Source organism: Vanellus vanellus (assembly GCF_965231255.1).
Source record: "Vanellus vanellus genome assembly, chromosome: 18".
In the NCBI taxonomy this organism is placed as follows: Eukaryota; Metazoa; Chordata; class Aves; order Charadriiformes; family Charadriidae; genus Vanellus; species Vanellus vanellus.
This window is the reverse complement of record NC_138923.1, coordinates 12,179,148-12,195,773: the sequence shown is the minus strand read 5'-3', so window position 1 is coordinate 12,195,773 and position 16,626 is coordinate 12,179,148. Positions and strand designations below refer to the sequence as shown.

General features: G+C 53.6%; 1 protein-coding gene across 3 annotated transcripts in view; it reads left to right on the top strand.

Annotated features, from left to right (window-relative positions):
- The window catches only part of NR6A1 (nuclear receptor subfamily 6 group A member 1), a gene marked incomplete at both ends in the record, with an annotated part of 91,416 nt that overhangs the window by 57,776 nt on the left and 17,014 nt on the right, over positions 1-16,626 (top strand). For 2 of the 3 annotated variants that reach the window (XM_082492583.1, XM_082492584.1), the window contains one exon: positions 16,022-16,252. In XM_082492583.1, the coding sequence (XP_082348709.1) occupies positions 16,022-16,252 (231 nt within the window). Of the gene's footprint in view, positions 1-7,317; positions 7,346-16,021; positions 16,253-16,626 lie in introns of those variants that run through there. The other variant, XM_082492585.1, reaches the window with a different exon arrangement.

The window sequence follows — 16,626 nt, the reverse complement described above, 5'->3', positions numbered from 1 at the left end:
GGGGTACGTGCCTCAGACGCGCGGAACGCCCCGAGGCCGAGCAGCCGTCGAGGTTTTCTCCCCCCCCGCAGGTGTGGGCGGCCGCGGCCCCGCCACCGCCGCTGCTCCCGCACCGCCCGCGCCCGGCGGCCCTCGGGGGTCTCCGCCCGCGCCCCCCCCGCTGCCGCCGCCCACCCCCGCGCAGGGGGCACCGAGCACTCGCTTCGTGCCCAAACTGGGTTTGCTGCATGCCCCTAATGATCTAAAGCGGCTAATTAGCAATTGCCGTCATAATGGTGTGTTTGATGCGGGTACAGAATCTGCAGCTTTAGCCCTGAAGGTTTTTTTTCTCTTTGTTTTGCCATCTGACCTGAAATTTGAGGAAATCTACTCTCACTGTTGGGTTTGGGTTTGGTTTTGTTTCATTTTGTTTTGTTTTCTGGGGATACCAGCAATCAGAATCATAGATTGGTTTCGCTTGGAAGGGACCCCAAAGCTCATCCAGTGCCACTCCCACCTTGAACGCCTCCAGGGATGGGGCGGCCACAGCTCCTCGGGGCACCCTGCGCCAGGGGCTCACCGCCCCCACAGCCCAGAATTTCTTCCTAATATCTCATCTAAGTCTCCCCTCTTCCAATTTGAAGCCATTCCCCCTATCACTATGTGCTCTTGTACAAAGTCCTTCCCCAGTTCTCTTGTAGGCCCCCTTGAGATACTGGAAGGCCGCAATAAGGTCTCCCCGGAGCCTTCTCCTCTCCAGGCTGACCCCCCCACCTCTCCCAGCAGAGGGGCTCCAGCCCTCCCAGCATCTCCAGGGCCTCCTCTGGCCCCGCTCCAACAGCTCCGTGTCCTTCTGCTGTGGGGACCCCCCGAGCTGGAGGCAGCACTGCGGGGGGGTCTCCCCAGAGCAGAGCGCAGCAGAGGGGCACAGTCCCCCCCTTGCCTGCTGGCCACGCTGCTGGGGATGCAGCCCGGGATGCCGGGGGCTTTCTGGGCTGCGATCACACATTGCCGGCTCATGGGGAGCTTCTCACCCACCACCACCCCCAGGTCCTTCTCCTCAGGGCTGCTCTCCAGCCATTCTCCGCCCAGCCTGGATTTGTGCTTGGCATTGCCATCCTTGCTGCCTATTTGGAAGTAATGCTCAGAACGATAATAATAACAACAGTTATAATAACAAACTGCTGGTCTGTTGTTGTTACTATTATTAAAAATACCAGCAACTGCAGCAGTGTAGTTGGTACCACTGCAATTTATGGAAGTCAGTCCTGAAATAACCTTTTGGCCTTTCAGTTTACCACTTAAACGCACAAAACTTTTCCTTCCTCTTCAAACCTGGGAGATTCTCTCTGTCTTCTGACCTACGCTCCTCTCCTCTGTTTCTACATCCCGCTGAACGTCTGCGTTTGCTGCCCGGGCACGGACCCACGTCAGGTTTGGATGAAGAGATCTCTGCCCATCTGTGCAGGCGCCGGTGTTGGTGGGGTGCACCGGGACCGAGCCCACTGCTGCACCCGCTGTTTGCTCAGGGGATTCTCTGCCCGAATATTGGCCCCGTGGGAGAAACCACCGACTGCCGAAGGACAGGAGGAGGGTGCGGGGGGGGTGCAGCCGTGCAGGCGCTGCGGCGAGTGACAAGTTCTCGGGGTGACATGGGGCTGTCGCTGGTAACGGGGACACAGCTCCAGGACTTCTCCCTGTTTTCCAGAATGATCTGACACTGCGTGACCGATTTGGGTTACTGGGAGTTACAGGAGACACGTTCCAGAATGGGATGGAGTCCTCCCGTAGGAAGGGAAGCACTTTCTGCAAAGGGTTTAGAAAGGAGCTCGATTGCCCGCTCATAGAAATGCAAAGCTTTTCACTTTGCAATTCTCCTTTCTTGTACTTGCCCACTAAGGCAGTAAAACCATATACTTCCCATGCCTACAATGCCATTTGTTTTCCTTTTTTCCCCTGAAGGCGACCTCTCTAAGGAGCCCATAACCTCCCCCTGCTTCTTCCTCTGTTTCACAGCGCTGTGCACCACTGTTTGTCACCCATCGAGCCACATGCAGTGAAACACTTCTGGCACGCCGTTCAAGAGACAGGGATGGCAAATAAAAATACAAATAAACAAATACAACTGGAAATTTGATAGACGGATCTGTTTTGTGCAGCAACCTGTTGAACTAGTAAGAAGGAGGAAAAGGCTTAATTGTATGTGCAGCAAGCGAATACCTTCACCAGAATTACCAACAGCGCAGTCCCGGTGTGTTTAATGCGAGCGAGCAGAGGAGTCACCCGCATCCGTTATTAAACCCTTATCACAGGACTTCTCAGAAGTTAGGTGATGTTTATTATCATTTCTTGCAGTTCCTTCCATAGCTTCTCTCAGCAATGTTACTTTAATTTTATTTTCTCTGAAATATCTGTAGACGTTGAGCGAGGGGAGTAGAGGTTTTGGGGAAAGTATGTGCCGTGTTTACCTGGAACCGGTTCTCTCGCTGCAGTGGCCGAAAGTGGTAACGTCCGCAGTGCTGAGGTTGCTGAGACACGTTAATCTGAGATTACAACATTTATTGAGCTACATTTGCAAACCAGCTGGGTTTTGGCGTGCGGGCGCCGGGTGTCGTTCCCCGGCGGAGGCTCCTGCGCGCACGGGACTGCTCCTGCGCCTGCCGACCCGCGCGGGCTCAGAGGCCTCGGCGCTGCGGAACGGAGGTGCTTCCAGTGGCACCCCGTGTCGGTAAGATGAAAACAACGCTGAGTCTGGTATTTCCTTATGTGCTGTTTGTTGCTCGAAATCAAATCCACGTTAGTATTTTAGTTTGGTCCATGCCAAGCTCGGCTGTGTGGAGGCAGCTCTTGGGGTCGCTGCCTTCAGCGCCGAGATGTGCTCGGTTTTGTTACCGGCAGCCCGGACTTTGTTCGTGCCACAAAGGGGCCGATGTCTCAAACTGCGTGGACACAACAGAGCCCCGATTGTCATGAAAATGGGCAAAGCCCCCTGGAGCCCCGGGAATTATGAAAGGGCGGCTGTGGGTGGGAGGACGAGGAAGGGCTGTCCTCGTCCCAGGGCCGTGTGGCTCTGCCAGCCCCGCTCTGCCCAAATTTGGGGTTTATCCTGAAGGTTTTTAGGGATCGGCTGTGGCAAGTGACGGTGTCTACAGACCGCGTCCTGGAAGACCGTCGCTGTCCTGGTGCGACCCCTTTCAGCACCGGCTCACGACTCCAGTCAGGCTCTACATTTCTGCAAAGGTCACGTCTTTGGAGAATTCCTTCTCTCTGGCACGGCGGTCTCACGGCGCGTGCCCAGGGACTCGGCTCCTGCCTGCGCCCCACGGGCAGCCCGGCAGAAACACCCGCGCTCCCGAAAGCAAATGGGGACAACATTCTTGAGAAAAATGACCTACAAAAAAAGGACGAGATGACCTGCAAAGGTCCCTGCCAACCCAAACTATTCTATGATTCTATGAGAAGGCTCTCAAAGCGCTCCTGCGTTTGTACAGGATGCCTTTTAAAGCGTTCCACAGCTCTTATGCATATTTTCCTTTTCCCCTGCCACATTTAGAACCTGTCACCTCCTCCTGGCTGCTTTGCCTGGCACCACGGTTCCCTGTGGACAAATCGCAGCAAAACTTGGTGCTTTTGCTGTCCTCGCTTGCAGACAAGTGACCCCGTTGGTAGCGGGATGAGCCAATGCTCAGCACACCCTGGAGGTCTTCCTATGTCCCCCCTATGCTTCCCGTGCCCGTCCCTTACGGCCGTAACGTCAGGACGATAAATCTGTTGCAGGCAGTGGTGTCACTTGTCCAGTTTTTGGCAGCGGTTTTGGCTTTTACTGTTATGAACTGGCGTTACTCTAAAACGTTAGCTCCCAGTTACAACAGCGACAGCTTTTTCTGTTTGGGTGGGAATTGGCTGATTCAGGCTAAAATAAGAACCAGCCACTTTATTTTTCCTTTTACCAGACTCGCTTTAAGGCTGTTTTCTTCAGACAACAGAATTAATCTTTCTTGTCTCTTTGCCTGCCCTCTGCCCGTTCCTCGTTTGGCCTCTCATTTTACAGAACAGTTCCAGATCTCTGCAATTATTTTCTGCCCTTGAGGATTTATTATGGACGAAGCGTGACATGTGTATTTAATGTAAGTGAGTTTTGAGTAATTTGGAAGATTTGGGTTGTTTGGCCAATTATCCTTACCCCAGCCAGGTTTTGTCTATGCTTGCAGTTGTTTCTGACTTAGCAGGGTTTGGTTTGGTTTTGGTTTTTTTTTTTTTTTTTTGGCGTATCTCTGTTTTGAGTCCCAGCAGCAGTTGTGTGAGCAACTTCGTGTTGCCCTGTTATCCTGAGATTAAGGCGCTTTATTTCAGATCGCTGTGTCCACATCACACTGCGGTGTTACAAAATAAGCACTCTGCATTCTGGTCACACTCCTCCGAGGGGTGCCGGGGGCGAGCGGAGTGCTCGCATGGGATGAAGAATGCGGAGATTTGGGAGCCGGCACAATTGCAAACAGCTGTGTCAACAGTGCAGCCAGGGGATGGCTTACCTTGGCCATGCGCTGCGAGGGCAGGGGAACAGCTCCTCACACAGCCCCGCTTTGGTAACCTCCAAAGCAAAAAAAAAGAGAGGTCAATCCGAAGAGCACGTCAAGGACCGGCACGGCAACGCTACAGATTTACAGCAGAAGCAAAGCGGAGACCTGGCCCAGCGCAGCACTGGTTTGCCGCAGTTTGCGCCTGTACTACGCACCTGCTCCTGCAGGAACGCTGGGGTAGACACAGGATTGTGAAAGACAGGATCACAGAAGGGTTGGGGTTGGCGGGACCTCTGAGACCCTCTGGTCAGACCCCCCTGCCCAAGCGGGGTCAGCCCGAGCGGGGTGCCCAGACCGCCAGGAGGACGCTGCTGAGCTCTGCTCTTGCGTGCACGTGGGGTTATTTGCACTGCTGGATGTCACCAGAAAGCAATAAAATTTCAGGCTCGGGATCGAGTGAAATATGACCTCTTTTGTTGCCTCTGTGCCTTGTTTATTTTAAGTCAGCCATTTCTCAGAGCGTGGTTGAGCCCTGCGGTCCTCGGGATGAGGAACAGAAGCAGCCTCTGAATTGTGAACAGAATCAGCGTAGACATCTGGAGGAGGGGTTGAACTGGGCAGTGGCAGAAAGGTCTTTGGCCAATCCCTCAAATTGCCTCGGTGTGGTGAGCGTTGGTTTGGGCTTGGGCAGAGCCAGCTGACAACTGGCACAGGTTTTTGGGCATCCCATGTTTGCAGCACTAGGGACACATGAACTGCGTGATATCCACGGCTGAGTTCATCCCAGGAGGAGGATGAAGGAGCAGAAGAGCTTCCTGGAAACATTCACTGCGGCAGAGAAACACGCGGCTATATCTGACGAAGAGCTCACGGCTACCGGTGCTGCCATGGAGTACCTGTTTTGAGGTGGGCAGCTAAATCAGCCACGGATTTATTGTTATGGAAGTTTGCAGAGCCACCAAGTTTAGCAGCAGAGATGATTCGCCTCGAGGAGGATGAGCAGCACAGATTTTTTCTTAGGTGAGAGAGAAACTGGGAAAAGACGGAACACCCAATGTCTCATGTAGTGTTTTTCATTATAGTGCAGGTTTTCTTGCTGGGGCTGTGGCTGGTGTGATTTAACTCCATTTTAGCTGTAGCGCTGCTGAAACTATTTTCACCAGGAAAGTGAATGGCAGCTCTCCGGCAGGCCAGTGTGGATCACACTATTAAGTTCTGATCCTTTGGCTCACCTTTGCACTTGTCCATCCCAGCTGCGTGTGTGTGGCTCCCCACACTGTTCGTTGTCTCTCGGCACACACCGCTGTCCTTAGGCCACCGCCTGGTTCAGGCTGCAGAACTGGGCTGCACAGCTCCTTCGTCCCCCTCAGCATCCACCACACTGCTCCTCCCATGGGATGTGCTCTCGCGGGGACTCGGAGAGCCGCTGTGTTACTTTCTAGAGCCAGGTTTGTTTTCTGTGTCGGTCTGGGTACTGATCTTCAACTCAGCTTTTGTGAGGCTGATGACAAAACCAAAAACTGATGCTGAAATCCCTTTTCTAAACCAAACCTGTGCTAAGCAGCCTCAGAGAATAGACAATGGGTTATGCAGCAGTTTCTTCAGCTTCAGAGAAGCTGTGGCTGCCCCATCCCTGGAGTTGTTCAAGGCCAGGTTGGATGGGGCTTGGAGCAACCTGGGCTGGTGGGAGGTGTCCCTGCCCTAAACCATTCTATGATTCTCTGATAGAATGGTTTGGGTTGGAAGGGACCTCAAAGCTCATCCAGTCCCACCCCTGCCCTGGGCAGGGACACCTCCCCCCAGCCCAGGTTGCTCCCAGCCCCGTCCAACCCGGCCTTGAACACCTCCAGGGATGGGGCAGCCACAGCTGCTCTGGGCAACCTGCGCCAGGGGCTCACCACCCATTCTGTGATTCTGTGATTCTCGAGCTTTCTTCCAGAGCGCTGGTGTTGGGAACGGCACAGGGGGACGCTGGAACAGGTTGTGCTTCTGCTGGTCCGGCAACTACTGCATTTCTTAGTGCAGAGTACGAAACAGAGCGTGAGCTCAGCCCTGTTGGCTGTTCACCCTTTGGAAATCTCTGTATTGTCACAGACAGCGCACGTGTTCCTCTGGCGATGGAGCTGAAGGGAGCATCCCGTCGCCAGCGTCCCGTCCCCGCAGGCTGGGTAGCGCAGACCCGGCGAGGAGGGCTCTGGTCCCCTGCCCTGCAGCGACCACCATGGCAGCGCCTGCGTTCCCAGTGCCATGGGAACTGGGAGTCCCAGTCCAGGTTCCCAGCGGGCTGCGGCCGTCGGCTGTGCCACGGAGCGCTCTGCGGCGCACGGGCACGGGAAGGCGCGTGGGCAGCGCGGTGCCGTCCCTTGTCCACACTGGCGCGTGCGGTGCCTCTCGCCCGCTGACCCGTCCGTGCCCGGCTTGCGTTTCGGTGACGATCGAGACTCAAAGGGTGCTCTGGGCCCGGAGCCGTTACCAGTTGGAGGAAATCATTTTCCCAGCAGACATTCCCGGTTTTCCCCGGGGCGGGCGGCGAGCCCCTGTCCCGGCACACGCTGCTCCCGGCGGCGCCGGGGGGAGAACAGCGCCGGCTCCGGCCAACCCCCCGGGACCGGCGCTCGGCGGGGACCCCGGGGGGAGGCGGCCCCTGCCCGGCCCCCGGCGGCGCGGGGCGGCCCGGGGGCGGCGCTGCCGTCCCGCTCGTTAGCATAGGGCCGGCCCGCGGTCGGCGGCGATGGCCGAGCCGGGCTGGTGGCCCGCCCGCGCCGCTGGCCCGCGCCCCGCCGCCATGAGGCGGCCTTAGGAGCGCGGCGCCGGGGGGATGAAGCGGGACTCGACCTGCATGGAAGGTGAGCGGCCACCGGCGCCTGCGGGCCGCCGCCGGCGGGGAGCGGCGGGGCCGGGAACGGGGCCGGGGCCGGGGGCGGCGGGGCCGGGGCCGCCGGGGCGGGAGCGGGGACGGCGGGGAGCGGGGACGCGGCCGCGGGAGTGAAACAGCCGTAAAGGGATTTTCCTTTTCTTTCCTTTTTTTTCCCCCTTTCTGAGGCGGCCCCGGGCGGTGCGCCGGCCGGGCGGGTCAGCCTTCAGCCGCCAAGGGGATTATGCCATTTAAAAAAAATAAAATAAAAAAGGGCCGTATTAGTTTGTTTTGTGGGTTAATTTGTTTATATTTTAAACTTCCTAAGCCCTTTGACCATCTGGAAGAGCTGGTTTTAGTATTGTTAATTATTGATAGTATCGGGGTCACGTCGGCACTTGATAACGCAGCTCCGTCTCTCCTGGGACTCGTACTGCTCACAGATATTTTACTGCTTTTTTTTTTTTTTTTTTTTTACTTTTCCCCCTACGATTGAAGACAGTGGCAAAGCCCTCCTTCAGAACGAGGATGAAATATTTAAGGACGTGTTTGGTGCCGCGTTTTGGAAGGTGCGGGTGTTGGGTTGTGCGTAGGCCCGGCCTCGCAGGCAGGGGCTGGGGGGGTCGTGCTTTAAGCTTAGATGTTCTTAATTCGGCATCATTCTCAGCCGTTGCACATCTCGACAGCTTAAGTGGGTCCAAGAGAATTATTTTTAGGAAGGCAAGTCAGCTTTTAATCTTGCTGCTTGAGAATGTAGTGATTTTTAAAAAATAGAGTCTAAACCAGATTTGAATTTGCGTGCGGCCACGCTGGAGCAAGGGCAGGCGGCCGCGCAGAAACCTTTATTTTACTTAAATTGGATTAGAGAAAGTTGATGGCTTGGGAGAGCGACTGTTAGCTCGGAGTCGGTCTGCAAACCGTGGGACGGTGGGTCGGGCGATGGGGACCCCTGTGCCCCTCCAGCAGCTGCGAGCCGCCCTGGCGGCTCACGGGGGCACATTTTGGCGCAGTGGGCTTTTGTTCCAAACTCTTTTGTGCAACAACTGGCTGGAGCGAAGGATCAGGCCCTGTCGCCCGTCCCCCCCCCGTGCCGCACAATGGAGCGGGGCGACGATCCTGCAGCGGCTCTCGGCCGGCTGCGGCGGGCGCTGGGTCCCGCGGGACGTGGGTGCTGCGGGGCGCAGGGCTGGGTGCTGCGGGCAGAGGGGCTCCCGGCCTCTGGGGAGAAGTTGCATGTCGCAAATGAGTTTTTGGTATGCAAATGGTGATCGGTCCCAGCCCGCGGAAGGGAAGGGTGATGGGTTTCATCAGCTGCACTCTCTTGATTTATACCTACATGTAAAAGAGCAACCGATGATTTCTGTTTTTTTTTTATGAGGGTTTTCTTTTCACTGAACTCTTCTCTGGCAGAAACAAAATCAGTGTGGAATAAGACTGTGAGCTTTAGATTTAATTACTGGAAAGAGAGAGCAAAACTGAGATGTGCTAGCCATTTCTCTGTTGCAGCATTTCTCCTCTTTTCAATGCTCGGTTGGTGCTTTTCAGAATGCAGCTGCGCTCTGTGTCTCTCTTAGTAGAACATCTTTTTACAGTACAGAGAATAAGGTTGCAGGCAGCCTCTTTCTTTCCTTTTTTTTTTTTTTTTAAGGACTTGAGGAGGCTTGTCCATTTAAATTAACCTTTATCCCAGCTGGGCACACAAATGTTTTTGTTTTAGTTCACAGAGGGTTAATTCTATTCAGGCTCTCGCCATGGCCGGCCTGATCCGGGCAGCACAATCTGCTCTTTGAGCCCGGCCTGGCCAGGCAGGACGCCGGTGCCCTCGCCCGCATCCAGCCTGGGGCCGGGACCCCCATTGCGGGCCGTGATGGGGAGTGGGATGCCCTGGCCATGGGCTCTGCCGCCGAACTGGCCGCTGTCCCAGGGAGGCACCACCGAACAGAAAATTTAATCCCTGTGTTCATCAATTATAAGTTGAAGAAAAGCCCCTTTAGCAAACGCGCCTGGTTTTGGGGGTGGGCTTGCTTGGACAATGCAGCGCTCGGCAGGGAGGGGGGAATCACCCCCGTCCTCTGTACGGGGTTTAACAAGATGGTTTTCTCAAAGCTAAAAATTGACAATGAAAAAAATCATTGGGAAAGATAAGGGGGGAAAGAAACCTTTCAGGCGTTTGTTTGTGTTTGAGGGATCATCAGAGGCGAGCGAGATTTGGTTAGGGTTTAAGTAACACATGTGTGAGATCTCCCCCTCCCGCTCCCCCTCCCCAAACAGCTGGTATTTAGCAGCTTGAGATTTAAACCCAGCTAAAGGGTACTGCGGGGCACGTGCGGCAGGGTGAGTTAATCAGGAAGCAAATAAATGATACACAGTTGAAAAGATGTTAAATTAATGAATTGCAGTGCTGAGTGTCATCTGTAATCTTTTTTCAGACGTAAAAGATTTTTTTTTAGCTGTAAATCATGTTCTGTTGTGCAAATGGGAAGTTTTGCAAACTGCAGCTTTCTGCGTCCTCCCTCTCACTTTTCGGCAGGACCGAATCCAACGCCGTCTGCTGTGGGGGTTTGGCTGGGGGTTGGTGCCTTCACTTCTGGCCTTGCTCTAGGAAATAAAGTCTTCGTTTCTGCTCCCTTATAAAGCACCGATGTCAGAAGTCACACAAGCTGGCTGCGTGGACGCTCCGTCTTATTTCCAAGGTTAATCTCTCGCAGGGAGCTGTAGGTGCTGTATGGTTTTAAACTGCATCTGCCGAGGGGAGGGTGTGTGCATCCTTCCCGCAGCAGTGGGGAACCGCCGAGATGAAGCCAGCGTCTGGTCCCCTCCCGGAACGCGGCCGTGCTGCTCTCGGGCACGGCAGCTCAGGGTGCGTGTCCGCAGGGGGATACAGGTGGGAGCGGTGATGGAGCCCTGCTGAGGGCTGGGTGTGTGTCCCGATACTTTAATTTACTTGCTGTGTATTTTGTACGCTCATTCATGCGCTTTAGTGTTTTCTGTACGTGTCTTTGCTGTGTGCTTCAGCAGGTTTGAAGGCATTTCCTTTTGGAAATTTATAAAAAAAATATTTTTAAAATTATCAAGACTACTTATTTTGCTGAGGGGAGAAGTAAGTCTTTTAAAAAAATAACTGTATGGCTTCTACTGTTTGCCTGATAAAACATAGACAAGTTGAGATTTCTTCTCTTTCTCACACCGTCTTCTGTGACTCTTGTGTAACATCATCATATTCTTGGAGAATTTACATTGTATTAAAATGTGGTATGAAACCTACCGTGACCTTTGAAAACAATACATCCTTTAATGTGGCTTCGGGGAGGGGTTAGCGAGGGAGTAGCCATAAAAATCTTCAGGGTTCAAGATGAGGTTGAGATTTTTGTGAGTGCTTTTGTCGTAGCAGCAACTGTTTGATTTAGTGGCCCCTGCTACAATGGGTTGTGAGAACAAAGCCAGAATATCCCGTGTATGAGTGCGTAAAATGTAAGACCCATCAGGAAAATTGAGGGGGAGAGGGGGGGAGCTTCCTCAGCCCTCTGAAATAAAACATGTGCGAGGTATTTGGAAAAAAAACTTCCTATCAATTGCTTTGTTTCCTAATCTACGTTGCCTTGTATGGCGTTTGAAACCAGAGGAATCGGTGAGACGAGAGGTAACAGAGCCAGGGAGGAGGGAGGGCTGCTTGCTTTGAAATTGTTATACTTACTATGCGTTTTGATATTCTAGTGAAATTTCAAGGTTAAGGGAGTTCAGAGCATCCCCAGCGCAAAACTGCTTTAAATTTGCCTGTGCTTTACCGTTTCTGTGAAGTTCTCTGTGATTCTGCCCCGGTTGTCCCAGCGTTCGCCTACACAAGGCACTTGCATTAAGTAGGGTGAAAAATAGCAAAGGTCAGGAGCCGGCAAACCCCTGGGCCGCAGGGGGAGCGTCCTGGGCCCGGTCACAGTTCCTGCAGGATTTTTTAAAACTCTGAAACCCTAAGACTTTCTGTAGGTAATTATTTTTTATCTACCAGTTTTGTTTGAGCGGCAGTTTACGGGGTGTATGGGCACCTCTCTAGTCCCTGGAGGTCTGTGTCTTTGTTTGCGGTGCGTGCTGCTCTTCTATGGTGAATTTTAATCTGGAAATGCACCCAATTAGCAGTTTCTGCGGTTATTGTGGCGGTGGGGCCATTCACACCACCTCGCCATCGCCCTGCTAGCGGGGAGATGGGGATGGCAAGGGAAGGATTCTGATTCCTCCTCCCTTTCATCATCCAGGCTTCCCATGTTCGCCAGGCAACAGCCCTGTTCTCTCCCGCAACAAAAAAGCTGCGCCTGGAAACGAGCACTCATTTCCACCCTGGGCCGTGGGCGTGCTGGGGCGAGGAGGGACCCCGGGGATCCCTGCGGGATGCTGCGGGATGGGGTGCCGCGCCGTGATGCTGCAGCAACCCACCGCGTTGCCTTCTGCTGTGTGTGTAAGCCGGTACTTTCCCAGCTCCCCAATTCCACCCCGGCGTGCCCGGCGGCGAGCGCGGCTGTTGCTGCTGACCCCGGGATCCCCCAGCGCCCGGGATTTATGGCACTGCTGGTGGGAGCAGGGGGAGGGCCAGGAGCTCAGCTGGGGCTGAGCCGAGCCCTGCAGAGAGAGGACTCTTCTGTCCCAGGCTAATCCCCCGGCCCCCTCCCCGCACTCATCAGATAGCTGAAGGTGGAGATTATGCAATTGGTGACTACAAAGTCATGTTTAGCTGCCTCCCCTTCAGCGAGATGCCCAGATAGCCCCCTCCGCATCTCTACCAGCATTCCTTTGGGGCTGCGTTAAGCGCATACCTGAGGTTGCCCGTCCTGTAAAACTGGGAATGTTTCTTCAGTTAAACTCTCTGTTTCCTTCATTCATCCCTTTATTTTAAGGTATTTGTAACAATAGCAGTGAAATTTGCACGGCATGCAAATTTGCACTTTTCTGCATTAGCAAACCTTTTAAAGATTAATACAGATCGGTTACGGTTTCTACTGGGTTTAAACCGTGGAGAAAGCTGCTCCTGAGTAAGAGCAGCTGGTTTAGATTTTTACTTGGCTTGTGTAACTGAAAACCAGTGTCATTTCTGATCCCACTGCATTGGGCTCGTTTATTTCTATTGTGTTCACATGTTCTCCAGTAGTAAGAGGCTACACACTGGTTTGTCAGGTTGCTTCGGCGTTATCAAGGTTGGAGAGGACTTCACTGTGACTTCTACCTCCTGCCACACCAAAAATCCTCTAGATAAAACCACCTTTGTCTCGGAAAACTCCCTGGTCAAATGTAAGTGAGGAAAACCAGGCTCGATGTTGTCTTGCCGGAGTGAGTTGGAACAAGCTCGTCGTCCCCAGCCAAGCCCCCCTAAGGTTGGGGTTTGTCAAGGTCTGTATCATTTCCCTGAATGGTACGTAATGGGAACGAGAGAAACTGCACTCGTGGCCCTGGCTAGGCTGAGTGTTCGGTGCCTTGTGGCAGTGCGTGGCATGTTGTAAATGAAACAACGGCAGAGTGCGGAGAGGGGAGCCCTGGGCAGGGCAGCGGGGAGGTCGCTGGGGGAGGTGTGTGCGGGTGGCGCACCAGGCACCACGCAACTGGTGTCCTGCGGTGTCTGCCCAGCCTGAGCCCTCTCCCTGCCACGCTACATCTCCTGCACCAGCTTCTGCCTGCTCCCAGCTTCTTCCTCCCGTCCTGCTTGGGCTGAGCTATCTTTTTTAGAGTAATCATGTCAGATGGTTCCTCTGTTTAGAATTTGTGCTCTTCTTTTCCTTCTTCTTGCTCTTCAAGGTTTTTTTAGTTCTTTCTTTTCCTTGTACTGTCTCCTTGGTTTTCTGACCAGCTCTGTCTGTGTCTCTCCCTTCTCTTACTGCCCTCTCCCCAACTCTCGTTATTCACCTTCTCAACCACTTTCCTTTACCCATTGAGACCTGTCATCTCTGACGCCGTGTGACCCTCTGCCACCCAGGCCAGAGCATCACTCTAATTCCCTTGTCACCAGGACAAGTTGCTGTTGTGGTCACTGGGTGAAGTCTGGAAGGAGCTTTTGTCCCTGCTGAGGTCTAAGGGTGCCGTGTGGGTCACTCTCTCCTGCTCCTGTCACCTGGATGGACCTAAAGGAGCAGTGGCCCTTGAGCACCTTTGCTCTGCAGCTCATGGCTGTCTTGGAGGAGGAGAAAAGCTGCTCTGGTTTCTCTCCTCGCCAGCGGTCCAAACCACTGCATGGTCTGGGCTGTCCCACCTTCCCCTTCCCATGGGACAACCTTGACTGTTTTCTGGTGTCTCCCCCAAGCACTGCCACACACTCCTGATTTCCCCCTTAATTTGAATTGCAGCCATCATATCGGCTCCTGCAGCAGAGAAGTTTCTTCTCTGCGTTTTGAGCAGTTTGGCTTAAAGGTGGGTTCTGGAAAGTGTGTGCACTTCTTGTGTCTCCCAAGTGGCTTGCCTTTAACTAAACGTGATTAAATATATGTGTCATACAAGCTCCAGAGGGAAAGGACTGAGACATTGAAGTTAAACTCTGGGTACCCGAGGCTCGCAGAGAACCGCCTGCAGCATCCCTCCCCAGGGAGTTGCCACCTCCTGGGTCCTGCTTTAGCTGTGGGTATTTCTGTCCATTGGAGATTGTACGGTTGCGCGTTCAATCCAAGAAATACCAAAAATGATCTGGTTTAACCAGGATCCGTAGGAAATGCGTGACAGTGAATGACAGAAGTGTGGTTCCTCGAGTCCTGTTGCTCCAAACAAAAGCAATGCCCTTTCCGTTCCTCGGTGCCTCTGCCTCGCTCAGCTAGGGTGACCTAGTCATCTGGGTGATGATTATGTGACGTTTGGGAAAGCGACCCCATGAAGTGCACCGCAGATTTGTGCATACCCCTGAAGGCGCTTGAACAGTGCCTGTCTTTGAAGTGCAGCGCTGTTTGCAGCTCTTGGGATGTTAACGGGTTAAGGCACTGCGGCAAGGGAAGGCAGATTGTCCTGGCGTGCCAGGGGTTAAGCTGTTTGCCTGTGCTAAACATCTGCTGCAGGAAAAGCTTCTGGTGCAACGTGCTGGCATTATTTTAAGTGTAGCTGACTGTTAACATGAAGCAAGGTTTGGGCCTCCCAGCAGATGCAAGGTGATGAGGATCCGTTTGGGTTAACGTCCCGGCGCGCTTCAGCCGGCATTTACTTTTTCCATTCCATTTGAGGTCGTGTCTGCGGTAATCACTGCCTGCTCGCAGGTCCTGGCTGAGCTGTGCACAGTCCCTGCTCTGTCTCAGAGGCAATGTTAAGAGTCTTAAGATACTGAATTTAATGTGCCGGCTCCTGTTGCTGGGAGCCCGACAGATTACATTTTCAGCCATCTGACCTTTAGCCATCTGGCCTTCCAAAGATTTGGAAAAGGAACAGTAAAATCACGTCATTGTGGCTTAACTGTACAGTCATTTCTGTAAGAAAGAATAACGTCACTCACTTGGGTTCTGGGGGGTGAATTGTGCCATGAGGCTTTTGCTGGCGCTGCTGGAGCCGCAGGAGGTGGCCGGGTCCCTCTGCCTGTCCCTGGGAAGGCGCGAGGTGTGACAGTATTTTCTGTTCATTGCTGTCTGCCCGGCGCGATGTCTGTATTTGCACGCCCTGGTCTGTGCGGTTGAGGGAGGGCACTGTAGACCCTTTTTCCCCCCAGGGTTTCTGTTCTGCTGCTAATGACAGCACGAAGTTGGACGGCAGCTGCCGGGGAGAGCCACGCTCTAGCCCCCTCTCCGAGGGTCCTGTCCCGGCGCTGGGAAAGTGGAAGATGGAGCCTCCCCTCGCAGCCACTGCTCTCCAGCGCTGCGCGATGGAGCCGCGTGAGACTGGCAGCCGGCCGCCTCTTCGTCAAACCTGACCTTACAGAAACTCAGAGGTTTTCCTCCTGCGTGCCCGCAGTGGCTGCTGGCACCACCGGCCACTGAGAGCAGTGTTCAGGGAAAAACCCGTACATTGGTACCAAACTTCTGGGGCAGTGCAGCATGCTTGTGCCACGCTGATGAGGAAACATTATCCATTTCCTTGCTCTCATCTCTGTTCTTTGTTAAGGTAATACATAAGGTAGCACCAGGGAAGCCGCTCAGGGACTCGTTTGGCCCCCGGATGATGGGTTTCACCTCCTGCCCATGAAGGGAGGAGACCCTGTTTCATGGCAGAGACCGGTACTGCAGCGATGTGACCTCTTACTGCTGTAATGTATGCTCCTCGCGATATAAATGGCACTTTGTTTCCCAAACTACTTCCATTTCTGATAAATTGTGTGACTAAGGGTGTTTCTAAGAAGCTGGTTTTTAAGCAAACTTGGGTTTTACTTTTCTTCATTCTTCTTGCCACTGTTGAGAATTTCTGGACTTGATATCCTGTGAATGTGTTGAACTGAAATGACTTTATTGGCGGCTGCGGAACTGGATTTGTGGCAGGCCTGTGAAGCTCCGGAGCTGCACACCGTGCTCTGCTGGCCGAGTAAAGGCGGTGGGGAGCCTCGTGCCGGTGACATCTCTGGCTGGGCTGTGCTGGGCTGCTGGGACCGGTGCTTCTGGGTGAGCGCCTGTGCCACGTCTGTCCGGGCAGGCCACGGGGTGCCGAGACTTACCCAGTCCCCTTGGGAGAGTTCCTGATCACTGGGTGAAGGCATTTTGTTGACCACAAAGCCTTTCCTCTTCTCTTGCAGATGAGCGGGTGGATCAGCGAACCTGCCTGATCTGCGGGGACAGAGCTACGGGGCTGCACTATGGGATCATCTCCTGCGAGGGCTGCAAGGGGTTCTTCAAAAGGAGCATCTGCAACAAGCGGGTTTACAGATGCAGTCGAGACAAGAACTGCGTCATGTCACGCAAACAGCGCAACAGATGCCAGTACTGCCGGCTGCTCAAATGCCTCCAGATGGGGATGAACCGAAAAGGTAAAGAAAAGTGGGCTTTTTCCTGGTGGAGGTACACGTTGGGGCTGGCGTTTGCAATGCATGCTGCACTCCCTCAGCTGCCATCTTGTATTGCGGTTCTGCCTCTCAAATTCTTGACAAGAAGAGGTGAAACTTCAGTAAAACTACGCATGGATAAAAAAATTCTTCCTGAACTGCTTTGTTACTGTATTGCAGGAAGAATCTATATGCATTGAAAGCACATATAAATATTTGGAGAACTGATGGTTGTGATCCCTGTTTTCAGGGAAGGTAACAGTTTGTTACCATCCTTCCTGGCGGATCTGTCCTCGCATTTATCCTGAGCGAGGCGGTCACTATTTCTATGCTCCAATATACTACCGTGGCAAAAATGC